The sequence below is a fragment of the Fusarium mangiferae genome, assembly GCF_900044065.1.
Source record: "Fusarium mangiferae strain MRC7560 genome assembly, contig: FMAN_scaffold002, whole genome shotgun sequence".
NCBI classification, from domain to species: Eukaryota; Fungi; Ascomycota; class Sordariomycetes; order Hypocreales; family Nectriaceae; genus Fusarium; species Fusarium mangiferae.
The window spans coordinates 521,050-545,987 of NW_024573922.1; the positions used below are offsets into that span (position 1 = coordinate 521,050).

General features: G+C 48.6%; 10 protein-coding genes and 3 non-coding genes across 13 annotated transcripts; 8 read left to right on the top strand and 5 right to left on the bottom strand.

The window, feature by feature from the left end:
• Positions 1-333: 333 nt before the first annotated feature.
• On the top strand, positions 334-2,010 carry FMAN_06588 (uncharacterized protein; the record flags this gene model as incomplete). The annotated part of the gene is made up of 5 exons (XM_041826612.1): positions 334-557; positions 614-721; positions 770-927; positions 981-1,375; positions 1,426-2,010. 5 exons carry the CDS (start codon positions 334-336, stop codon positions 2,008-2,010), a joined length of 1,470 nt encoding a protein of 489 aa, XP_041677658.1.
• Positions 2,011-2,448: 438 nt separating this feature from the next.
• Positions 2,449-5,110, top strand: FMAN_06587 (uncharacterized protein; the record flags this gene model as incomplete). Its single annotated transcript, XM_041826613.1, has 4 exons — positions 2,449-2,533; positions 2,585-3,191; positions 3,238-4,674; positions 4,723-5,110. 4 exons carry the CDS (start codon positions 2,449-2,451, stop codon positions 5,108-5,110), a joined length of 2,517 nt encoding a protein of 838 aa, XP_041677659.1.
• A 68-nt stretch (positions 5,111-5,178) lies between these two features.
• On the bottom strand, positions 5,179-7,546 carry FMAN_06586 (uncharacterized protein; the record flags this gene model as incomplete). The annotated part of the gene is made up of 4 exons (XM_041826614.1): positions 5,179-6,235; positions 6,285-6,953; positions 7,005-7,411; positions 7,460-7,546. 4 exons carry the CDS (start codon positions 7,544-7,546, stop codon positions 5,179-5,181), a joined length of 2,220 nt encoding a protein of 739 aa, XP_041677660.1.
• Positions 7,547-7,915: 369 nt separating this feature from the next.
• On the top strand, positions 7,916-9,653 carry FMAN_06585 (related to RGT2-Sensor of high external glucose concentrations; the record flags this gene model as incomplete). Its single annotated transcript, XM_041826615.1, has 5 exons — positions 7,916-8,297; positions 8,352-8,458; positions 8,507-8,641; positions 8,691-9,064; positions 9,113-9,653. The coding sequence occupies 5 exons, from the start codon at positions 7,916-7,918 to the stop codon at positions 9,651-9,653; spliced, it is 1,539 nt and encodes a 512-aa protein (XP_041677661.1).
• A 123-nt stretch (positions 9,654-9,776) lies between these two features.
• FMAN_06584 (uncharacterized protein) lies at positions 9,777-11,396 on the bottom strand (the record flags this gene model as incomplete). Its single annotated transcript, XM_041826616.1, has 8 exons — positions 9,777-10,024; positions 10,075-10,142; positions 10,196-10,581; positions 10,633-10,700; positions 10,762-10,798; positions 10,849-11,030; positions 11,090-11,225; positions 11,274-11,396. 8 exons carry the CDS (start codon positions 11,394-11,396, stop codon positions 9,777-9,779), a joined length of 1,248 nt encoding a protein of 415 aa, XP_041677662.1.
• A 1,737-nt stretch (positions 11,397-13,133) lies between these two features.
• On the top strand, positions 13,134-14,084 carry FMAN_06583 (uncharacterized protein; the record flags this gene model as incomplete). Its single annotated transcript, XM_041826617.1, has 1 exon — positions 13,134-14,084. One exon carries the CDS (start codon positions 13,134-13,136, stop codon positions 14,082-14,084), a length of 951 nt encoding a protein of 316 aa, XP_041677663.1.
• A 70-nt stretch (positions 14,085-14,154) lies between these two features.
• Positions 14,155-14,226, top strand: tRNA. Its single transcript has one exon. It is a non-coding gene; the product is annotated as a tRNA-Arg (tRNA).
• Positions 14,227-14,720: 494 nt separating this feature from the next.
• On the bottom strand, positions 14,721-16,204 carry FMAN_06582 (uncharacterized protein; the record flags this gene model as incomplete). The annotated part of the gene is made up of 3 exons (XM_041826618.1): positions 14,721-15,616; positions 15,673-15,913; positions 16,034-16,204. The coding sequence occupies 3 exons, from the start codon at positions 16,202-16,204 to the stop codon at positions 14,721-14,723; spliced, it is 1,308 nt and encodes a 435-aa protein (XP_041677664.1).
• Positions 16,205-17,246: 1,042 nt separating this feature from the next.
• tRNA lies at positions 17,247-17,331 on the top strand. The gene is given in 2 exon segments: positions 17,247-17,283; positions 17,297-17,331. It is a non-coding gene; the product is annotated as a tRNA-Glu (tRNA).
• Positions 17,332-17,727: 396 nt separating this feature from the next.
• On the bottom strand, positions 17,728-17,813 carry tRNA. Its single transcript is given in 2 exon segments — positions 17,728-17,763; positions 17,778-17,813. It is a non-coding gene; the product is annotated as a tRNA-Ala (tRNA).
• A 966-nt stretch (positions 17,814-18,779) lies between these two features.
• FMAN_06581 (related to cytosine deaminase and related metal-dependent hydrolases) lies at positions 18,780-20,452 on the top strand (the record flags this gene model as incomplete). The annotated part of the gene is made up of 4 exons (XM_041826621.1): positions 18,780-19,065; positions 19,120-19,251; positions 19,307-19,606; positions 19,668-20,452. 4 exons carry the CDS (start codon positions 18,780-18,782, stop codon positions 20,450-20,452), a joined length of 1,503 nt encoding a protein of 500 aa, XP_041677665.1.
• Positions 20,453-20,523: 71 nt separating this feature from the next.
• Positions 20,524-22,146, bottom strand: FMAN_06580 (uncharacterized protein; the record flags this gene model as incomplete). The annotated part of the gene is made up of 1 exon (XM_041826622.1): positions 20,524-22,146. The coding sequence occupies one exon, from the start codon at positions 22,144-22,146 to the stop codon at positions 20,524-20,526; it is 1,623 nt and encodes a 540-aa protein (XP_041677666.1).
• Positions 22,147-22,927: 781 nt separating this feature from the next.
• On the top strand, positions 22,928-24,592 carry FMAN_06579 (uncharacterized protein; the record flags this gene model as incomplete). Its single annotated transcript, XM_041826623.1, has 1 exon — positions 22,928-24,592. The coding sequence occupies one exon, from the start codon at positions 22,928-22,930 to the stop codon at positions 24,590-24,592; it is 1,665 nt and encodes a 554-aa protein (XP_041677667.1).
• Between the last annotated feature and the right edge of the window lie 346 nt (positions 24,593-24,938).

Genomic DNA, 24,938 nt, shown 5'->3' on the forward strand with positions numbered 1-24,938 from the left:
CAGTGTGAAAGACGCGCTACTTGCGCCCCGTGGGGGAGACTTGAAATGGGCACGTTCCTATTGGTCAATTCCTGTGGCAGGACTCTTCCGTCTCACGGACAGCTCCTCGAGTCCAGACATTCAATGGTAGAGTCTGGGGAAATGCGGGGTATGAACTTTGGGGAACAGGCTGGGGAAGTCCAGCATCAGAATCTTTAGCTGAGAACTAGCAAGAGGCGAAACCAATATAAGAATGGACGTGTGCACGCAAAATAACTTCAATCAATCTCACGGCAAAGCTTAGCTTAGAGACTTCCACTCAACCAAACAGTTCTCGTACCATATTTGTTCAGAATGACTGTCGCCATGACTGAGCAGAAGCAGGATCTTTCCCTCTCGTCAGAGCACGTCGACGAGATGCCAGTCAAGGCTGAAGAGGCGGTTAGCAACGGACTTGGCATGACAGATGAGCAGTACGATACCAATGAGAAGAGTCTGGTCCGCAAGTTGGACTGTACTCTTCTGCCCATGGTCTGGCTGCTTTACTTCTTCAATTATCTCGACAGAAACAATATCGCGTAGGTTCTAACCCAGCATTTATCAAACTTAGCAGTTCGCTGATTGTCGTCTTTAGTCAAGCGCGTCTCAGCACCTTCGAACAAGACCTTGGTCTCAAAGGCAATCAGTTCAATGTTGCAGTGTCCATCCTGAATGTCGGATACATGCTTATGCAACTCCCCAGGTAAAACTGCTCCTTCTGGTTCGAAGCTCAAAGGCTAACTCGTATTAGCAATATGCTCCTTACTCGAACCCGCCCGTCGATGTACATCCCAGCCTGGACTGCTTTGTGGTCCATTGTGTCTGCCGCTACTGCGGGTGCTGGTACCTACACTCATTTGATCGTCATCCGATTCTTTCTCGGTATCGCAGAAGCACCTTTCTTCCCAGGCATGTTCCCTCTCCCTGTGTAATGCAAGAACATAGACTGACTCGAAGAACAGGTGCCATGTTCCTGCTCAGCTGCTGGTACCCTCGCAAGGAGCTTGCCCTTCGAACCGCGATTCTATACTCCGGTGTTCTCCTCGCCACCGCCTTCTCAGGACTCATTGCCGCAGGTGTTCTTTCAGGGCTGGAGGGCGTTAGGGGCATGGCTGGTTGGCAATGGCTGTTCATTATTGAAGGTGCTGGAAGTTTCATGGCGGCTATTATCGCCTTCTTCGTGCTTCCAGACTTCCCGGGACAAAGGACTGGAGCCATGAAGTGGCTTCTCTCAGATGATGAGCAGAAAGTTGCTGTGGAGCGTATCAACAGAGACCGTGTCTCTCTTCCAGATGCAGATCACGGTGTCTTTGCGGGTTTGATGATGGCTGTCAAGGATCTTCGAACCTGGGTCTTTGTAAGTTTCATTCTTGTAAGAGGTCACGCTAGAATGCTAACAATGAATAGGTCATCATGCTCACGGCTAACCATAGTGCGTACGGCTTTAACAGCTTCTTCCCCACTATCGTCAAGGGATTCAAGCTCGGCAACACAACTCTTACGCTCATTCTGACTGCCCCTCCTTATCTCATCGCCACGGCCACTGCCTTCGCAACAGCATGGTCCAGCGATCGTCGCAAGAACCGAGGCTACCACATCGCTATTCCCCAAGCAGTCGCCTGCATCGGCTTCATCATTTCCGTTGCCACGCTTAACAACGCCGCAAGATATGCAGCTGCCTTCCTTTACATCTGCGGCTGTTTCTCATCCAACGCCATGGTCTTCAGTTGGGCTAGCTCAACCCTCAACCAGACGCCTGAGAAGCGTGCTTGCGCCACTGCTATCATCAATCTTCTCAGCCAGCTTGGTAATATCTGGAGTCCGTATTTCTTCCCTGCTAGTGATGGACCGCGCTACATCAAAGCCAATCTACTCATGATGGCCTTTTCGGCGCTTTCGGTCGCGACTTGTGTGTTTATGAGATTTAGCTTGCAGAAGGCTAATAAGAAGCTTCGTGAGTCAGGCGATGGCATCAATTTGTTTACTTTGTAAGGGTTCGGAACATCATAAGGATTACATATAAAGAGCTTTTTTCATTGCGAAATTGATAAACATTCTTGCTATCCAGCAAAACGGAATATTCGTGGTTGTCTTCCGCCATGCGTAATATTGCCGGCTTTACAAGGTAATCTCGGATAGCCCACGAAGTCAGCTTCGCCTAAGATCATCATTAAAGAGCCACTAAACTATGGAGTACTCCATGATTGGCTACGTTTTGGCGAGAGAACTCGGGGAACCGTTCACTGCAGCGCTCCGCCCGACATCCGAGACCAGCAGATCCGCGAGTCAGCTACTCCGTACGCTTGGCCGTTTTCATCAAGGAGCAAAACATGAAAGACTTGGGTCTATTGCCTCCAGTGAAATGACGAGTATTCATGCCTCGAGCTTTATCGTCTTTGTCTTGTTCTAGCCTTGCAATCATCCGACAAAATGCACATTCTCCAAAGACAGCCCATTGATGTTGAGTCAACACTAGCGTCTTTGACTCTTGCTGAGAAGATTTCTCTTCTGTCTGGTATGTTACCATTGGCCTACCACTCAGTAAACCATTACTCATAACCCACAGGATCCGACTTTTGGCATTCTCAAGCTATACCATCTCATGGCATCTCATCAGTAAAATGCACTGATGGGCCCAACGGTGCCCGCGGAGGGAGGTTCTTCAACCCCGTTCCAGCATTATGTATCCCCTGTGGGACTGGACTAGGTGCGACCTGGAACCCCGATCTTCTCTATTCCGCCGGTCAACTGCTATCCAGAGAATGTGACGCGAAAGGTGCACATGTTTGGTTAGGCCCTACCGTGAATCTGGTCCGGGGACCCCTTAATGGTCGCGGGTTTGAGAGCTTCTCTGAAGATCCACATCTTAGTGGTATGTTAGCAACAGCAATTATTCGTGGAGTTCAAAGCAGAGGTACTGCAGCGGCTTTGAAGCACTTTGTGGCCAATGATCAAGAAACGGCCAAGATGTCCACGGATATCTGCATGTCAGAGAGGGCATTGCGAGAAGTCTACCTCAAACCTTTCCAGATGGCAGTTAGGGATGCCAAACCCAAGATTGTTATGTCTTCGTATAACAAGGTCAACGGCGTACACGTGTCAGAAAGCACGAAGCTACTGAAAGACATATTACGAAGCGATTGGGGGTTTGACGGTCTGGTCATGAGTGACTGGTAAGTAGTCCACTGCTAATCTTATGGCGGGAAACTGACAGTCTAGGTACGGCACTTATGGTTGCACTGATGCACTCAATGCGGGTGTGGATATTGAGATGCCAGGTCCCTCAAGACATCGCGCTGAGAAGGCCTTGGTCGCAGTCGTTTCAGGCAAAGTCAGTCGCAAGACGATAGACGAGCGAGCAAGAAAGGTTCTCGAGCTGGTCAATAGCACAGCTTCAGCTCGAGTATTGAAGAAAGAGTCCACTCGTGACTCACCAGAGGACAGAGCGCTAAACAGAAAACTCGCGACGGAGAGTATCGTACTACTAAAGAACTCAGACAACATTTTGCCCATCAATCCTGCAGACTGTGAGGATGTCGCTATCATTGGTCCGAACGCTAAGCTTGCCGCAGCATGTGGTGGGGGCAGTGCGAATCTACGACCATATTACACTAGCTCTGTCTTCCAAGGAATCAGCGACCAACTTCCATCCAATACAAAGGTGCATTTTGAACCTGGAGTATTCGGCCACGTCTTGCTACCATACTTCACGGGTGACCACGTCACGAATGAGAATGGGAAGCCAGGTGCCTCGATCTCTTTTTTCAACGAGCCAGAGTCAGCGTGGCAAACAAGGAAGCCATTTGACCATCAAAGCATACCAGACACAACGTATCAGCTAATGGACTATGATCACCCAGAGAAGGGCGAGAAGTTTTATATGTCCATGACAGCTTACTACAAGCCAGATATAGAGGGTACTTATGAGTTTGGTCTCGCTAGTTATGGAGTATCAAGGCTTTATATAGACGAACATCTGGTCATCGACAACACGACTTCACAGACCCATGCTGGGATGTTTTTCGGTCATGGATCTAGGGAAGAACGTGGGACATATGAGATGAAGGCAAGTCAGACATATCGACTGCGCGTTGAGGCTGGCAGTGCATCGACTTCTATAACAACAGGCGGCTCCTTCATTCCTATACCAGGTGGAGCATGCCGTCTGGGTGGTTGTTTGAAGCTGGATCCAGAGGAAGGCATTAGACGTGCTGTCACAGCTGCGAAGAAGTGTAAACACACTTTCGTTGTAGTCGGCCTCAATGCAGACTTGGAGAAGGAGGGCAAGGACAGAGAGTCTATGAGTCTACCACCGCATGTGGATGACCTCGTCTCAGCGGTGCTCGAGGTTCAGCCGAATGCTATAGTGGTGACTCAAGCAGGAAACCCGATTGAGATGCCATGGCGGCACAAAGCAAGGGCTATCTTACATAGCTGGTATGGGGGGAATGAAGCAGGAAATGCAGTAGCCGACATTATCTTTGGGAGGGCCAATCCCAGTGGCAAGTTGCCTATCACATTCCCGAGCAAACTCCAAGATGGTCCGACCTTCTTAAGTTTCGGAAACGACAACGGAAGGACATATTATTCTGAGGATGTTTTTGTTGGGCATCGCTGGTTCGATGCTCGAGGCATTGAGCCAGCTTTCGAATTCGGGCAAGTCGACTCCACGAGCTTTTGTCACCTACCGCTAACAGTATCTAGCCACGGTCTAAGCTTCACAACATTCTCAACATATAATATCCGAGTGGCCGATGATGGCGTACGCGTTGAGGTGAAGAACACCGGCAAGATGGCTGGAGCCGAAGTTGTGATGCTTTACGTCTCTTACGATGCGATAAAGTCAGGCCAGAAGTCGAGATTTCATCGCCCGGTGCGAACACTTGTAGGCTTCCAGAAGGTCTTCTTGGAGCCGGGTCACGAAGCGACGGCGTTTATGCCTTTAGACAAGTACAGCACAGCGGTTTGGGATGTTACGGCGAATAGCTGGTTTTGCGAATCGGGAGCATACATCGCTTCTGTCAGGAGCTCAAGTGGCAATTTGGAAGTGAGCTTCAAGGTGGAGAAGGATATGTATTGGAACGGTGCATAGTTTCAACAAGTGTATTTATACAATATACATATAAGTATTTGTTCCAAATAATAGCACGAATCGTATTGTTACATACTACCAACATCTGGCATGGTCCAATCTGTATCTGCAAGAGGCCAGAATGAATCCATGAAAACATCAGGCTGCCCAGAGCCATACTGCCCGTGGAGCCCAAAATTAAATATGCTGTCCAAGTGAGGCTCAGACTCCCCGAGGTAAAGGCCAAAATCTGTTTGGTCCTGAGTGACTGGCTCAGGCAGCGGCGAGATGCTCATAGAGATAAAGTTCGCCGTCGATGCAGGCCCTGCTTCATTCCCAAATGTCATTTCTGAAGGTGCTTGCCCAGAGTTTCCATGGTCTTCACACTCGCCTTGCTCTCCGGGTTGAAATTGAAGGTTCTGAACCGTTTCGGTGACGCTGTGCTTGGAAAAGACTTCTCTGGCCCCGGAGCCACTAATATCTCTAGAAGCTCCAGTTGTATTGTAGCTCTCTGACTCTTCCTCCTCCCATATTGAAGGGCATGCGTAAGGCCCGTGGCGGTCGCGCTGGGCATCATTTACCAGATCGCAAATGCCCTTCTTCAAGATCGCAGTTGTGGGAAGGATCACTGCCTGTTCTTCCAAGGCCTCAGCACAAGCCGTCAATCGAGCGACAAGCTCCGTCTGTGGCATGTCGCCCATAGGGTACTGTCCAAGTCTTGAGATTATCCTCGCAGAATGGAAAGCGCACATCGCGATTGAAGGATCACTGATCAGCTCCGATCCACCAACTGACTTAGGTACCTCAAGGATCTTGGAAACGGATATGGCGTGGTACAGGCACTTTTCGCGACATGCTGAGGTGTATTCTGGTGACAGCTGTAATATCTCAGCTGTCGGTAGACCTTCTCGGAAGCCAGGAATGGTGAAGCGGAAGAGGTCGCAATGTGTCTGATGCCACCAAGCATGCAGCATCAGAAAGGGGGTACGCGAAGGCGAAAAGGCCCGCAGAGAGAAGGCTGCTGGGTCCCAATGGTATCGTGCGGGCAAACTAGCTGAAAATTGGCGCAATTCGTTTTCGATCGACTCTACTGCGAGCAGGCACTGATCGATAGGCTCTCGGTGATTCGTGATCGTAAGGGTAAGTCTAAGTCAAAGTTAGACGAGAGTATTGAGTCGTAGATCTAGGCACTGACCTTTGCACGCGATTGCGAATATCCAAAACACGAATACAGTAGCCAAGCAGACCAATATTGGATGTATCTTCATGAGAACTCGAGTGCAGCGGCACTGTTATTACTGGAGCATCCATGGAAAACGACTTTTCTGCGCATGGCAGCCGGATGTGGAGAGTCTCTGGAGTACATGCTGTGAACTCCGTCTTCCCACTCGAGTACAACGAGTCCATGATATAGATGGCCCACATCAGTCGTCGGCGACGCTCTTGCATTAGAAACTTCTGGCGTGGATCTTCATGGTTCAGTCTAAGGATGTAGGCGAGCCTCGATGTTAGAGCCATCGAGACGAGCATCTTGCTGACGCGCTGCGAGAGGTAGTGGTCTAGTGTAACGAGAAGCCATGCTTCGATATCTGATAGCCGAGGCTGGGCAACTCGTCTGAGCAGGTGCGACTCTGCATCTTCGATCCATCTCTTTGCCATCGCTCTATGTTCGGAGCTGCCTGGATTGATGAACCGCGATGTGATCCCGCATATCGCGGATAGCACGCACGGATTTAGCTCGTTTTTTGACCACGATTGTAACAGGGTTGCTCTATGGAGAAAACTGTAACATGGTATCGGGTGTATTAGGTCGAAGTAGGCATCGATGTGTTGCTTGACGGTTTGTTTGTCTATTCCTAGGTCCCTGTTTCCAATCAGCCTTGCAAGTGCGAGTAGCAATAATGTTATGACTCACCATTGTGAAATCTGTGCTGGTGTTGGCATCGAGCCCGACCAAAGCTGACGACTTGGTTGTCTTTGAGCCTGTGAGTGCTGAAATTCACGGTGGTCGGATTCTGGGGCTGATGGGGTGCTGCCCGCTGTAATCGAGGGTTCACCACCAGGCAACGGGCCAGCGTCATGACTGTTAGCCCTTGCGGCTGAAGGGTAGTGGCAAAGAGTTCCTCGATCCGAACATCTTGAACACGTCGGTCTCTGGCCAGAGCACTTCAGCTTGCGATCGCGACAAGGTATACACGCCCTAGATACGCGTCGTCTTTCTAGTATCTCTAGCGCGTTGTCGGAGTCTGTTGTCAGAAGAGAGCAATTGAACTTGAGCCTCTTGCAATTGTTACAGCCTTTGGGATCGCCATCGCATCTCACCTGCAGTCAATTCATTAGCCGACGTTCATTATCGGAGCTGTCGCATACCTTGCGGTTCCGACATTGAGCACATATCTCGGATGTCTTGCGATTTCGCATACGGGATCCATTTCTTGGCTCCATTGCGAATTTCATCCGAACAGTTCAGACCAGGATGAGGAAAGGAAGTCGGGCGGAAGAGAAGAATCGAGGTCTACCCCAAATTCTTAGCAACAGAAATCTTTCCGCCCGACATCCGAGCCCGGAAATGCACTAACCCTTCGGAGCTCCACTTACCCCAGACCTCGCCTGGGGAAATCAGGAGAGTGACCAGGCTAGCAGACTCTGCAGGTCTCGAACAGGCGTTACCTTGACGCCGGGTCGACGCGTGATAGTAAAGCTTTGCGGGGAGAGTTTCTCTGGGGTAAAGTGGCTGGGTATATCAGCACAGCATCATCCCGGTCAAGATCTTCACAATCAATTCAACTCCAATCAACCATTACTCATATCTGAGAGTTAGACACAATGTTGTCCAAGAACAGAATCCTTCAACACTTCAATCGCCACCTGGCGATTGCCTTCGCAGTCATCGCCGTGTCAACCTTCAACTATGGTTTTGACAATGCTGCTTACAACAATACGCAGGCCATGGAAGCCTTTCAGGCGCAGTTCGGCGAGTGGGATGCTGAGAAGGGCAAGTATGCCATTCCACCATCATGGTTGTCTCTCTTCAACAGCTTGAACTACATTGGTTTCGGAGCTGGTGTCATTATTGGTAGTCTTGTAAGCGAGCGATGGGGACGACGGTGGTGTATGTTCGTCATGAGTGCTTGGGCGCTGGTTCCAGCTATCATGGCTGTTACATCGACGAGCAAGCATCAGATCATGGCCACGAGAATCCTCAACTGTGAGTGCTACACAATCCGCCTAGCTGATGAATATAGCTAACACATATCAATAGATATTTACATTGGCATGGAGCTTGCTGTCGTCCCCGTCTACCAATCCGAGATCATGCCCAGAGAGATTCGTGGCTTTGCAGTTGGCTCATACCAGTTCAGCTTGATGGTGAGTTTCACTGAGAGAGCTTCAATCACATAAGCTGACAAAAGATAGTCTGGAACTCTCATTGTGGCATGCGTCTGTCGAGGAACAAGTACGCTCTCTGGCAACCTCTCTTTCCGCATCCCCTTCGGCCTCTTCTTCATTATCCCCGTTGTCGTCATGTGCGCCATCTTCTTTATCCCAGAGGTAAGTAACCCAGAGGAAAGACTTATATTCCCATACTGACCAATTATAGTCCCCCCGATGGCTACTCACCAAAGACCGAACCGAGGAAGCTCGCGCCGCCCTTGGAAAACTACGAGAGGGCAAAGAGACCGAAGCCGAGATCGACGAGAGCTTTGCTGCTCTTCAATACGCCTTGGAACACGAACCTGAGCAGGGCAACTACCTCGAACTTTTCCAGGGAAAGAATCTGAAGCGTACTGCGATTGTGGTGGCTATGAACTTCTTTCAGCAAGCTACCGGCCAAGCTTTTGCCTCTACATACGGCGCCATCTTCATTCGAGATATTGGAACTGTCAACCCTTTCACTATGACCATCGTCAACGCAATTGTCAACCTCTGCTCAGCCTTTGCTGGTCTTTATCTGGTTGATAGAGCTGGTCGCCGGTAAGTCTCTTTTATCCATCCGTTGTTGCATACCACTAATTCTTCTAGCCCTCTTCTGTTGACGAGCGCTGGCTGGATGTTCTGCGCCATCATCACCATGGGCGCTCTCGGCACAGTTCCCAACCCATCCTTCGGTATCAAATCAGGCATCGTAGCAATGCTCACCCTCTTCGGATCCGGCTTCACTTTCGCCTTCGCACCTCTCAACTACGTCATCACCACCGAAATTCCCGCGCTTCGGCTTCGTGACGCTTCCCAGCGAACGGCCTCCATCGTCAACGTCGTAGCCAACTTTCTCGTCAGCTTCAGCATCCCATATATGCTATATCCTCAATACGCCGGTCTTGGGTCCAAGGTTGGATTCGTTTTCGCTGGTATTTTGGCTTTGGCTATTGTCTTTGTTGTCTTCTGCGTTCCTGAGTGCAAGGGTAAGTCTTTGGAGCAGATTGATCGCATGTTCAATGAAGGTATTGCTCTTCGCAAGTTTGGCAACTATAAGCCTGAGGATTTGACTGGAGATGTTGAGGAGATGGGAGGCAAGGAGAAGGGAAACGCTTCGGTTGTTGTCAACCACCGTGAGCAATCATAAGCACTGCTCGTCTGTATCTGCAATGGGCAATCATAATAGGCTGATAGGAATTAATTGAGGATGTGTTTCTTTTCATTAATCGTCATGGCCTCCATATCGGTGATGGCAGCCAGCAATTCGTTGTCATTTTGACAGGAGCGCTACCTCTGGTCTCACTATAGAACTCGTGACTGTGTCGTCTGCATCAGTCTGGATCGTCTCTATCGTTCTCTCAATAAATATATCCTCAGTGCTAGACCCATCGGACTGGTGTCTTCGTTTCAATCGAAGTACAATGTCTCGCACGAATTGGCGTGCTCCAGGCATGCATGCTACCATCATGCCTACGCAAATCTCGATGTTTGACCAGATTATTATCCCGACTGAATCGGCTGCGTCATCAGTTAGTATATTTCAGCACATTGAAGAATGACTTTCTTACCAGTTATGTTTCGTGACGTTGAAAACACTATCAGGCTCGGGATACGAACGGAACTGACGATCGTGAGACTATACCATACAGGTCAGGACGAATATTACTGCGCGGACACTTGACAACTTACAATAGGCCTACTCCGAACATAGCGATAACCCCAATCTTCTTCTTTAGCTTGATTCCGATTTTGAGCAGTTGAGTCATTGGAAGAATCATCATCCAAATGTCCAAAGCAACGTTCCATGCACCATGAGTTATCCCTATCAGATTTCCACTCAACATAACACCTCGTGGATTTTTGTCCCTCCATCCATTCCAAAACAGATCGAGGGGCCGTCGTTGAGCGAGGATGAGTGCAAGATATAGAGGGCACATAACAAGAATGAAGATGGTGGTCCATCGAACAATGATGCGGAATCGTTGGTCGGGGAATATCCGAAGGAAAAAGGCTAAGATCGATAGCTTTACGAGAGCGAGCGACGTAGCGTATGAGAGTTCGGAAGCGAAGATCAGCTGGATTCATTAGAACTAAACTGTACACGCCGGGATGTCATGATCACGTACGATGAGAAAGATGCGAATGTTATCTTCTTCCACAAACCAAATATCGAGTCCGAGTCCATTTGAAGTAACTTTGGGAGCAAAGCTTTTGTCAGCATTGTATAAATACCTGGTCAGAAGGTCAACACTTACGGACTTGGCAGAAAATATTAAATGCGATAATAAATGGCTGTTCAACTGTCAGGGGTAGGGTCACAGAAGTTTGATTACATCACGTACCAGAGCTGCCAGTATGAGGCTATCGTCGTGCCCATATGGCACGAATCCAATTATCTTTGAGATGGCTCTCATAGTAAAGAAGACCATAGCCAAAATGCCTATCGTCAAGCAGCTGATTCGGATTTCTTGTCGACGGTCGGTGATCGGCCAGTCGCATGCGCGTGACGTTCTGTTCTTGAAGTCTAGCTATTGCGTCAGCCCTCGATATTGAAGCCACCACCTGCAGGTTGACGTCGTTTACCCAGTATCTCAGTGAAATTACAAACGTGCTTTACACAGATTTCGACATTATGATAAAGTGGTTTGTCTTGGCATAGTTCCTCTGTTTGGCTGCCTTGAAAAGCTTCCGTGTCGTTCGTCTTGGTGAAACATGTCCTCTACACTAGTCAGCTCGAGATTAGTTCAAACAAGTCATTCATACTGACCGCACACTCAGATGTTCCTGCCAAAGGGTCGACGGCGCGTCCATCGAGCTCATTAGGCTGGGCTACGCCCCCAGCAGGTATCAAGCATAATGTAAGAGCATATAATACTCGAGATACGAGCATCGTAGCATTTGGCAACGAAACGTCGTCCAAACAAAACAAAACAAAAAATTCGTTCCTGGGAGCGCGATCATCATTCTTATGCAAGGGGTAGATTACATATCTGTCTTTGTGGCGCAGAGATCCCGAAACCTAACGCCCTTTTTGCATCGAATTGCCTCTTTTAGGGATTGTACAAGGCAAGTTCCAGGCATGGTGGCGCGTGTGCAACGAGTATGGCTTCGATCTGTGAGACGATGACGGTTCGAGCATGCAAATATCGATCTTTATCACAGTGAGATTTGTTTTCAGGGATGTTAGCTTGATCAGGGCCGTGGTGGCTTCCGGATCTGGACCCAAGTGGCTTATGTAGCATTCCAGATGCGCGGGGTCAACGATGAAAGGATATCGCCGCATACAGGGCCATGAAGTTGCAACTGATAAATTAATGTCTTGTGACATAGATTCAATAATTGTCAACTCTATGAAGATGAATATTGAGTAATTGATTGTGCAGTCAGGAAAGGCAATAGATATTTATGCGCAAATTCGACATCATGTTGTCACGGACACGGCCATGACACTCGACACGCCACCAGTGAAATAGAGTCCGTGTCACATAACTGTTGAAATATCTAAGGGAGGAAAGAATTGCTAGGATATCTATCCTAAAGTGCCGAAAATACTTAGACACCTCTAGCCTGAGCTTAGGGAGCTCTTTACCAAGTTTATTTTAGTATCCTCTTCTTGAGTCTCAAGTTTTCTTACACCCTTGGAATACTTCAAGCAACCATTAGCCGGCACACTCTGCACTCAAAACCCCTCTTCCTTTCAGCCACGTCTGTCGTTCTGCAAGGTACAGACAACGAGGCTTATCCCTTGATCTTCAGTGGCGAATTATCTTGTTTATTGGGCGCCACGCCATCTGAATGATACGATTCTACACTTTGAGCCCTAGTTCGATCAACCTCATAAGGCTTATAGAGTTTGCTTTTAGTACCTTCTGCAGGCGTCGTCGATGCTCTAAAAATAGACATGCTGAATGGTCTGGGTTCAGGTATACCGATGATTATGGGCCAAGATCCTTTTAAGGGCGAACGAGGCAACGATCGACGTGCAAAGAACGTCTTTTCTCGGCCAATCAAAATATGCTGTAGAGACTCTATCTAGCTGCAAAAGGGATCTCGTGTATGCGCACAAGCAACAAGCCAATCGGCTTAACTGTCATCCCGCGTGACTTCAAGCTGTCCATAGCTGCCTTGCCAAGTTTTGTCGTCAGTATACATATAAGCTCAGAAATAATGTTGATTAAAAAGCGTCTCTTTCTAAACACGATCTTCCTCTAAACACAGAGTATACTGCTACTCTGCTATCTAACAACTGATTTCGAATCCTTGGCTCTTTCAAGCTTGTGGTCCGATGACTCACCCGTAGGGCGCGCCTCAGCTTGATTGGGACTGCTTATACGGTAGCTGCTTGAAGTGTCCACTGGGCTTGCATACATATCATCCACCGCCCTGTACCACAAACAAGTGTAACGTTACTGTATTGGCTTCATTTACAGATGTTTAGTAATGGTATGGTCGCTTCGAGCGACCTCAGGTAACGTAACAACGGCCTTGTAGGCACGGGTAAGAGCAGTAGCCCAATTAGACGCAATCTGAACTTTGTATAATTAATATAACTTCTGTAATCAACGGTCGTACATTCTGGTTGAAGAAGTCGGCATATCAAGCCCTGCTAAACAGACCGCCATAAACTATGTTGCAACTTAAGGTCGCTTCAGTTCAGTTCGAGAACTGGTCTGGAAGCAAAGATAAAAACTTGGCTATCATCCACCGAATGGCAAGCGATGCGGCAAATCGCGGATGCAAAGTTGTTGCATTTCATGAATGCTCGGTTACCGGCTACACCTTCGCTAGCCGCCGCTCTAAAGAAGAACTCCTTGATCTTGCCGAAGAGGTCCCTACTGGTCCAAGCACTGGCTCTTTGGTTCAAACAGCTCGTGAGCTCGGTATTGCTATCCTGGCAGGCCTCTTCGAGAGAGATGAAAATGGCCGCATTTACAATACCTATATCTGTGTCGACAGCACCAGAGGCTTTGTAGCCAAGTTTCGCAAACTGCACCCCTTCATCAGTCCTCATCTAAGTCCTGGGAATGAATATGTGGTTTTTGACCTTCTTGGTTGGAAATGTGGTATTCTGGTATGCTATGATAATAACGTCGTCGAAAACGTTCGGGCTACAGCTCTTCTCGGTGCAGAGATCATATTCATGCCGCACGTAACAATGTGCACTCCGTCAACTCGTCCAGGCGCTGGCTTCGTGGATCCATCGCTGTGGATTGCTCGACACGAAGATCCGACTTCTCTGCGGGCTGAGTTCAGCGGTCTTAAAGGCAGGCTATGGCTGATGAAATGGCTACCAGCAAGAGCCTACGACAATGCAGTCTACGTCGTATTCTCAAATCCTATTGGTATGGATGACGATCAGTTGAAGAACGGGTGCTCCATGATTCTTGATCCATTCGGGGATATTTTGAGTGAGTGCTCTGTGCTTGGAGAGGATATGGCTATTGCGACTTGCAGCAAAGACAAGCTTCAATTGGCAGGCGGATTTCGGTATAGACAAGCCAGAAGACCCGAGCTATACCGAAACATCATAGGTTCAGATCATAACTCTTCTCTGAATGTTTCCTGGTTGGGCAAGTAGAACTTACTGGAAGTCGGGGCTGGCGATGATGAGCCCTGGCTGGCGACGGCTTCATTCATCAAACAGCAACGGTCGCGTGGCCCAATGGCAAGGCGTCTGACTACGAATCAGAAGATTCTGGGTTCGATCCCCAGCGTGATCATACTTTTTGCCCGTCGGGCCGATCTCTACCCTTCCAGCTATGAAACTTAACTACTACGCCATTTGCTCGGTCCCGATATTAGTGTCTCCAAGATGTTCGGTCCCGATGCGATTTGTTTGCCTTATCAAGAAGGAATGTCACAGTTGCGGGTGGCGACGGCAGTTAGTGGGACAAGGTTCCTGGATTAGTGGACTTTTGATGAACCCAGCGGTATGGTTGTGGCGCTGATCTCGGCCAGCCCTGTACCATCTTCTCTCTCAACTTTGCCGGCCTTGGCGATAAAGTTGACAATCTAGAGTGGCCTTTGTAATTCAATATTTTGCATACAATAATTCCGAAGATGATCGAAGCTGCAAGTGATTATTGACCTCTCGACGGATCGCATCATTCCATGACGCCTAACCCATTCGACGACATTTGTGATAAAAATCATGTTAACAAATTGATAGCAAAGTCTATTTAGCATCAAATCAGAGTGATTAAATTCCCAGCCATTACTGTGCGGTTAATACAACGTTGAAGATAAAAGCAAGCAGCATTATGTACATCAATTTAGTTAGCAGGCCACCCGTCGCTCCATTGTCCTCATTGTCACTAGCCTCAGCCGCAGTCGACGAAGCTTCCGCCGAACCTGTACCAGATCCAGTCGCTGTGCTGAGATGAGTTGCAGTAATCGTCGGCAACTCAGTTGGGATCTCAGTACCCGCAGATTCCGCAGGCTGATTGTACTTCAAATACATTGTGGGGATACCAGTGGCGGTAGAAGCCCCAGGTACATCTCGTACAATTTCGTGAATGTCGTCTTCAACCTTCTCAGGGTTGTATTGAGCTAGAGAGATCTCCATGTTGCCCCAGTCGTAAACAACATAAACACCTCGAAGGAAATCGTCACCTAGGACAATGCTAGTGGAATCTTCGTAATAGACGACTTTGCAGTACGCAACACCATCGACACCGCTCTTGACTGGGGTTGGTGAGAGGAAGTTTGCAAGGGGTACGCTCAGAGTCAGGTCGCCGAACGTGAAATCCAGCGTTTCCTTCCGGCTAGTGTTGCAAGGCGCTACAGCACCCAATTTCTCATCCATGGAGATTTTCATGGTCTTAATCAGATGCAAGGTCATGTTAAGACTTAGTCTACTCTGTATAGTTCCCGAGTCGAGTAGTACGGGTCGAGCTTTAAAGTTAAGCTCTGAAGTCTTGCCATCAGAGGTTGTCCCGAAGCCTGTCATGACCACCAGGGCTCTATCCCGCACGTCAAATGTGTTGTCGGCCGCAACAGGATAGGTGACGAGGGGGCCTGTATACTTGGCTTTGTTAACGCCACCAAATAGAAACTCTCCATGCGTCTCGTTATTGAGCCATAAGCTGAATGCGGGAGTGTTGATCTCTCCTGCATTGGCCAGAGCATAAGGAAGGTTGGGTATTTTATGTCAGCATGTTCCAGACTGTAGATACCGACGCCGAAGATGCTAAAGATGCCAGCGGTGGTGGCATTGAATTCAGTCACGCCAACAAACTGGAAAGAGTTCAAAGTGGATGAGCCAAGCGTAAATGTATCGTTAGCATATTCACCCTCCCAGCTTTCGCCACTACCGAAACTACCAGACACCTGCTCGTCGCTCCACTCGAAAGTTTCTGACTTTTCCGGGTTGAAAATACCACCCTGGCAGTCCTTTTTCTTGCAAGTCTTGATCTGATTAGTGAGAACAAGCTAGTCGGAGCTCCCAGTGTCAATTTCCGCAGAAAGCCTTTGCGGCGGGTTTCCGATGGTGAAGTTGGCCCAGTAGAGGAAGCCTTGCTGGTCGACCTTCATCTCGACGACGGCATCGCTGTCTCTTTTCTCGTGGCTGGGGAAGACATCTTTTGTTCGTTTCTCAAAGTTGACTGAAACGATAGATGGATTGTGGCGCTTATGGAGTTGAAGAGCGTTGGCGCAACTCAGGAGAGTGCTGGACAGAACAAGTGAGGATCCCTTCATTGCGAATGGACTAATGATCAGAAGGCAAATGATAAATGACAGACGAAAGGAAGCTGTACCGAATTGACAGGCTCTTGCCCATGCTGTGCAGGTTCTCACAGGTATAAATCTTGTTTACTTGCTGGCCTCGGCGATCTTTCTCATCTTCACGGCGCTGGTCCCTTACTTCGGGACCGAAGTCTTGGGACTTTGGAGATGCACATCAAATTACAGTGGGAATGGAGTCGTTTCAATTAACCTACGATCGTTCTCCAGCCAGTCATGGCATGTAAAACATGTGGCCGTGCTGCTGCTCCCCCGGGCCGATCCTTGCGATTTTAGCCCCCAGTTTGAAACCCAGTTGGAAAGGCATCTTCTCGGTCCCGGAAGATAAATCTATGTTTTTTCGGTCCCGATGTTGTAATTTAAGCCTTACGGAGCAGGGATTATAGATGCAGCTTCGGGAGTGGCGACGGTTGGCGTTAGACCCCTGATCCATTTTCTGCATTATCCCGAGGTTTGACAAAGGGTTTATTTGGCTCATAGTGGTAGGGCTTACTCGACTTAAATAACCAGCAATTTCGTTGAATGAACTTTTGTGCTGGAGTTGGCGATCAGCAACTGTGCCCCATAACGCTAAGGAGCGACCCTTGTTGGCGGCTATCATGACCATACCCTGGAGCTTGACATTTGCAGCCAGCGGTTTGGCTCGGCGAACTGACTACAGATGAGTAGGGTCTTGTATGACGGAAATATTTGAAATGCATAAGTCATGCAGCATTAATAGGTGCTGATTTGTCGAAAGGTTCGGGTTCTGGCTGGAGGATTTTGTGGTTGATTGAGCTAGCGGTGGCACAACAGAACGGAATGAGTGATGATTCATCACACCCACTTGAGGAGAGCCCGATGTAAAACAAAGTGGAAAATGAGATACCAGCATATATGGAAGGACAAATTGTAAATCCAGGAGTGACACCCACTGCTTGAAAGAGCTTAGTAACCTTTGACGAGGCCCAGTCTGCCAATATGGAGTGGAACAAACTGACCGACGAACATCTAAACATCCGGTGTGGTGTATCGGTTATCATTCCGCGTTTTCATTTCGAAATAGTTCCGCGGCGAGGAGGGTTCGACTCCCTCCATCGGAGTTTACTTTTGCGTTTCCTGTTCTTTTTGTTGGCCCCGAAGTAGTTTATCAAGCATTTCCGTGTCCTTCCATTCATAGTTGTAGGCAGCGCTTTAATAACCCAAAGACGTAGCCACCTACAAAGTGAGAGCAAATCTAGCGAAAAGCACTTAGGGCTAAATAGAAAAAATAACGAAAAGCACTTCTCAACGTTACTGCTTCCTTGGATCGGGTGAATTGTCGGAGAGTGAAAATTAACAAGATGATTCAATAATGCCTGCACTACTAACCACAAGCGAGGAACCAGTCCAATTGTCTATTGCGATAAGCAAGGACGGAGAATGCAAAGTGCCAATTCATGAAACTGCAAAAGACACCAGATCTGTTTATCTGTTCCAGCTTGTATGAAACGCAAAAATGGAGGCTGAGGGATTTGAACCCCCGACCTTTCGCAGGCATTCGAAACAATGCAAAGCGAACGTGATCCCCCTACACCAAGCCCCCCGTTGTATGCTGAGTCATACGCTAATCAATCACTATAATCAAGCCCCTTGCTCCCATGCAAACACTTTGGCGCAAAACAGTTATGTCAATGGCAACTCTCACGTAAACAACATCTTGTCTAACTAAACTCTGAAGAAAATGACAAGCAATCTGAAGAACTCGCAAATACTTGTCAGGTTTACACGCAATATGTATTGAAATAGTCGGTGGCGTTTATCTATGGAACAAAACCTCTGTAATGCATTTGTCTCTTTAGTTAAGCTTTAGAACTACCAACGCTCTACATTTGGCTGATTGGACTCAGTAAAAGGATGGTTCTGACGGTGTTTATATTGTAGCATCTAAGAGCGTCCCAAGATAACGTTAGCTGATTTATAACAAGGGCTAAAACAACGAGGTTCTGAATCCTCCGGCATTTCAGCGCATCCCGACGTATAAGGTTTGTAAGCAATCAGCAGTTTGAGGACCTGGGCTACCAAAACAGTCTGGACCTCGGAGCAGTACTATTGCCGACAGTGACGCATTTAGCACGTAAACGACAATGGTAGGAGTTGTCTCTCTAATCTTGTATCCAATCCCTACTTCACTAGAACCCACATTGAGTCATCGATGCGAAGCAGCCAACCATCCGTGGGAAAGGGTTTCTAGAACGGTGGCTGACGTGATATTGTTATTTGAAGGCTAAATCGGTGTCTTTGTTGGTGGTGCTGCGAGTTGTTGGTTATGCTAAGCGAATGATGCTGGAAGCGAATCAGAACGCCTCGTTATTGGCAAACACTGAATGGGCGTTACCCACGGGCCACATGGCAGTGATACCCCCTCATCCAAGAATGCGGTTGTGGCTTCATTCTTTGTTCTCGGCAGTGACGGCATATAAGTCCGAGTCTACAAGACTTGCCTTAAGAACCGATCAAGGTCACTGCTTCACTTCTTTGACTTTTTCCAAACAGACGAGCAAAGGTAAGGATGCCTTCATACCAGTCTATTCTGCTGCAAAACGCTACTCTCCTTGTTCCAAAGGGTCCAGGAGATGATCATGTCATTCCGCTCAAGAACCATTCGTTGCTGATCGAGGGCAACAAAATTGCTCGTATCGCACCGCATATCTATCCCCCATCCGAGTCAACTGAGGTCATTGATTGCTCGGCAAAGATTATTTCACCGGGATTTGTCGACACTCACCACCATGTTTGGCAGACTCAGCTCAAAGGACGGCACGCTGATCATTCGCTATTGGAGTACATGGTACCAGGTTTGTGATATCTGATCAACTCAGGAGACGAGTTACTCAAACTACATGTACCAGGAAACATGGCGTCACATAGCTACAAGCCTGAAGATGTGTTCTGGGGCCAGCTCGGTGGGTGCCTTGAAGCCCTCGAGGCAGGGACGACTACAATCGTTGATCACGCCCATATCTCATACACTCCCGAGCACAGTGAGTATCCTGTGATGATATCTACGCAAACCCTTGTAACTGATCGCGACCTCAGACAATGCAGCCCTTTCAGCAACAATCTCGTCTGGTATTAGGTCTATCTACTGTTACTGCCCTACCGGAAGGGTCAAGACCTGGAAGCCTTTCGAAATGGAGGAACAGTTGCTTCCATCTTGGCTTTTCGAACAATTAACCTCACTGTGTAAAAACGGCCCGTTCTCTAATGGTCGGGTGACGATGGGCTTCGCATTCGACTCCTTCTACCTTCCAAAGGATGTAGTTGTCAACATTTTCAACCAAGTCCGTGGCTTGGGCATCAAGACCATAACTTCTCACTATGTCCCAAGTCTTCTCCGTAAGTTCACATGCATCCTGTCCTCTCCATATGTCCTCTTACTAATGCGAGTGCACTACAGCGGGCTCAACCGTAGACTTACTTGAGAGCTATGGACTTCTGGAGAAGGATATTCTTCTTTCTCACGCAACTCCCTTGAACGACTCGGACGCACAGAAACTACAAAGAGTCGGAGCATCAATCTCCTCGACTCCTGACACTGAGCTGCAAATGGGTCATGGCTGGCCCGTGTGCTTTCAGGAAAGCGCCAAGTCAATTAGCTCCCTCGGCATTGACTGCCATAGCAACAACACAGGCAGCATCGTCGCCCAGATGAAGGTTGGTCTCCAGGCTGAACGTGCTCGTCGCAATGGCCGAATCCACGAAGCAGGCAAGATCCCTGCCAAAGTTCAAGTTTTTACTCAAGATGCATTCCAGCTTGGCACAATTGGAGGCGCAAGAGCAATCAAGATGGGCGATCAAATTGGATCTTTGGAGGAGGGCAAGATTGCTGATCTTGTCATCTGGGATACGTTGAGCCCTGCGATGATCTGTGCTGCAGAGGAAGATCCGATCGGTGCCATCATTCTGCACTCCGCTCCCTCTGACATTGATGCTGTCATTATTGATGGCCAATTCAGAAAGCGAAATGGACAGCTTGTAGCCACTAAGCTGGAGTTGGAGCTAATGCCCAATATGAAGCACGAGAAGTCCGAAGTGCAGTGGCGTGATGTTGCAATCGAACTTTTGAAGAGTCGTCAGAACATCTTGGAAGCGGAGAAGGCCAGTGGAGCTGATGATCGAGAGGCAGGGTTCGAGAACATAGTGAGAATATTCGGGACTGATAAGGATAAGCTGGTTTATTAAATAAGTGGTGGTTCAAGATTGCTAGCTAGCTAAAGAAGAGAATGACTCCGACTATCCCCCAAGTGTTGATCCTAGTGCTGCAACATTTTCTGAACGTGATCCCAATATCTCGGAGCAGCATGGCGCCGCAGACTCTTGCCCTTCCAGATCATGAACAAAAAGGTGCTAGTACATCCAAGAGAGAGGAAGCCCGCCATAATGAAACAATTCTGCAGACCCATGTTGACATACCAAGGCGTGATTCCGTACGAGATGGCAAAGCCCAGTGTGTTGCGAATAATAATGATAGAAGTAGTGGTGTCGCCGCTAATGTCCTTGAAACAATCGACGTTGTAAGACAAAGCGATTGAGCCGCCCGTGACACAGCTGAAAGTGAGTACCATCAATCCGATTGCCAGACCAGCCCAGTGGATGTCGTTGTCAGCGCCAACGCCCCAAACAATGAGCCCGACACAAGACAAGAAGGCAGATAAAGCCAACGGCCAAAGTCGCTGCTCAGGCTCTCGTACACCATTGTTTCTTCGAGCGAGGGAGAGAGTAAGGCGATCAGCAATGACACCGGCCCATAGGCATCCAAGAACAGCGCCGATAATGGGGCCCACATAGATCAAGCCGACCATGCTGGTAGACCAGTTGTACGGCGACGCGCTGAGGATGGGGCTAGTAGTGGCGTTCAAGACATTGTACCAACAAAGGTTAATGCCGTAGATGAACCCCGCCCAGGCGACGTTGGGGAAGAGGACCATGAGTGGAAGAGGAGCCAACATGGACTTGAACATGTTTGCTTTGCTTGGTCGGCCGTCCTTTCTAGCAAAGAGCTTGAGATGAGTGGCGAGACTCTTCTTTGTGTGCACAGTGCCTTGGAGCTGATCACTGTTAACGATAGCGCCAGCACCCTCCTTCTTTGTAGGTCTTTCGGGGTTGTTCTGTGTAGAGCCAACATCGTTCTCGGCCTGACCCTTCACCGGTTCATCTCGGTCCTCAAGACCCTCAAAGGTCGGGCGGAAATAGATCGTTTCCTCCATAAAGAAGAAGAGGATAACAAAGCTGAATGTGGCGAAAATGGCGCCGAAGTGCATGGTCCACCGCCAACCGTACGCATCGGCGAAGAATCCAGCAACCACTGGTGCTAAGAAATTGGAACCGAACAAAACGAAGACATATAAACTCATCCACGTTCCTCTCTCGTGTGCGAAGAAAATGTCAGGAATACTGACTTCTGGGAGTGATTCGATAGGTGAAACGAAGAAGCCGAGGAGGATACGATGAGCGTACCACTCGCCAGCAGATCGCGAATAAGCAGTCCAGACCATCAAGGGGACAGCGGCGATAGTGGAAATGAGATAAACACCACGTCTTCCATAGGTCAAGGCAATAGGCTGCCAGAACAGACAGCTCCATCCGAGAAAGAGGAACATGACACCAGTGCCTTGAACCAAATCGGCGATAGAGATACCTGTGTCTTGGGAGATCTCTACAAGAACAGAGTACTGAAGAGTAGAGGGTAGACCAACGCCAAGGGTGTAGACGAACACCGTGGCTGCGGATATGAGCTTGCGACGTCTGCTCCAATTGAGGGGATCCTCTGGGTCGTCGCTGGGACGAGGGACAAGTTCAATGTCATTGCCGTCGCTGCGACCAGCATCGACCAGATGGACGGTGCCGGGGACGACTTCAGAGTAGGCCTGAGCCATTGCGTGGATGATGATATGGTGGTGAAGTTGCAAATGTAAAACAAGATGTTGTTCTCCACTGCTAATTGATACCAGAGCCCGGATATATATGTATGTGGTATGATAGGCACGTTGCCTAATCTCAAGCTATCACGATCCACTCCACCATGAGATCGGTATCAGTGCTCGGACGTAAGGAGCGCTTCCGGCAACGATCCCTCACGCGGCAGTTCCAGCCTAGATAAAAGCCACCGATGAAAACCTTATCACTTCTGGATTAGATCTCAACCGTCTAGGTTATCTCCATCCTAGTCGCAGAAGTGAAACGCGGGGTAAAGTATGATAACCGCGTTGACATGGCGTACGTGGGGATTACCGCTATCTCGGGTTGTGAACTACCGATGCTTCACCAGATAACATTAGGTCTAATGCACATCGCTTACGGCAAGAGTTGACGAAACGGGAAAGTCTATGAGACCGCGATCATGAATATCATGCGGGGAACTTGATGAGTGGCCAAGGTGATCCGCGCTATTACATCTGATTGGTTGCCGTGAAGCTAGGCATCTTTCCAAGACGAGAGATCGGCAGGGATGCTTATCATGGTTCGCGAAGCACTGGAGACGTCAGAGTGGTTGGATAAAATGGGGGAGTTCATTGCTCGTGTTGGTAGTGCCAGCTTCTACCGCTCAGGTCGGCATGATGAAAACTCCGCGATTACGTATATAAACACAGCCTGTCATGACACCCTCTACAGCATTGAATCCCTTATCTATCATCTAATCAGAAGGTTTTTGTCATCATGTCATCCAAGATTGTCCCCGTCATTCAACCAGTCCCTCTACAAACTGGTCCGCCAGAGTATGAAGCTCTGCGGACATCCATCCTCGAAGAGTTCGGCAGTACTGTGCCAGACGAATTCCGGCTTCCAAAAAGCCTCATCGACAATCCTCCCAAGAACGTAACCGGCATCCCCAAAACCTGTGGTATCTTGACCGATCAAGAAATCGACATCACAGAGAACTACGACGCTACAGCACTTGCAGCTGCAATCGCATCACGAAAATTTACATCCGTCGCTGTCGTTACTGCCTTTGCGAAAAGAGCTATCATCGCTCATCAGCTTACATGCTGTTTGACACAATGGTGGTTCGAAAAGGCAGTACTGACTGCCCAGTTTCTTGATCAATATCAAGACAACACTGGAATGACCAGCGGTCCTTTGCATGGTGTGCCAGTCAGTATCAAGGAACACATGCCGGCTAGTAACCATTGGTCAAATGTTGGATACTTGGCAACTCGAAGGCTTGACACAGAGGATTGTCAGATGGTCAAGATCCTCAGGGATGCGGGTGCTGTTCTGTTCTGTAAGACGAACCAACCTCAGTCAATCATGCATCTCGAGACAACATCGCCTTGGGGAAGAACCTTGAATCCCCATAATATCAATCTATCGGCTGGTGGGTCTACCGGTGGCGAAGCTGCTCTTATTGCTCTCCGTGGTTCAGTTTTAGGCATAGGTACAGATATTGGAGGAAGTGTTCGTGGACCAGCTGGCTTCTGCGGTATCTACGGTCTCAAGACGACATCCTATGTTTTTCCTCAGAAAGACTTCTTACCAGGTGGTTTTGCTGCTGAACTGAATGTCTTATGTTCAGCAGGGCCGATGTGTACCTCGCTTCGAGATGTTGATCTCCTCATGTCGGTCGTCTCCAGCTCTCACCCTTGGCTGAAAGACCCTCGACTTGTCCCTCTTGATTGGACAGGAAGATTGACGGAAAACAAGCCGCTGAAGCTTGGACTCATGATCAATGACGGACTCATCACTCCACAGCCTCCTGTAACAAGAGCTCTTGAGTGGGCAGCCCGGGAACTACGATCTAAAGGGTTCGATGTCAAACCCTTCCAGCCCTATGGAATGGCAGAAGCGATGAATGGTATTCGCCGCGCATACTGGCCTGATGGGGGTAAAACAGTCAAAGAGTATCTCGCAGCCACGAACGAACCCATGAACACCTTGACCAAGTGGATCATCCAAGACGCTGAGGGTCCTGGACTGGATGCCAATGGCGTCCTCAAGCTTCGTGTAGAGCGCGACGATTTTAGATGTCGTTTTGCAGAGCATTGGGAGTCACAAGACGTGGACTTTGTGATTTGCCCTGTATTCGTTGGTCCGGCGTGTTCTCACGAGACAGCGCTTTATTGGAACTACACCGCGCTCTGGAACTACGTTGACTACCCTGGCCTTGTGATTCCGACGCCTATTAAGGCAGGAGCGAAAGGAACCGAGAACTATCCACCGAATAGTACTCCTCTAAGCAAGGAAGAGGAACAGGTCAGGCAATTCTGGGCGAAGGGTGATTTTGAGGGGGCGCCTATTAATTTGCAGGTGGTTGCGAGGAAATACCATGACAATGATCTTTTCGCGGCGGTGACGGAGATTGACAAGATCATAAACAAGGAGTAATTGGTAGATTTATTGGACCTTTGAAACATGAGATGTGATTGGTTGATGAGTAGCCAACCAGAGTGATAAGCACATATGTGCGGTCAGCGCCCACCTTAGCATTGCTTTGATCCCCGAAAAGGATATTGTTACATCTCAGCTTTCAGCTGATACACAAAACAATTTATACCGATATGATCTTAAATCGGTGATTGAAGACGGGAGCAATAACGTCAGAGTTCAGCAATTAACTGAATGGTCCTTCGCCATTTCGAAGGCGAAATATTATCCTTGATTACTTTGACCGACTACGAACTATTGACCTACTGATTGGGCCATACCGCCGTCAAGAATCTGAAAAAACTAA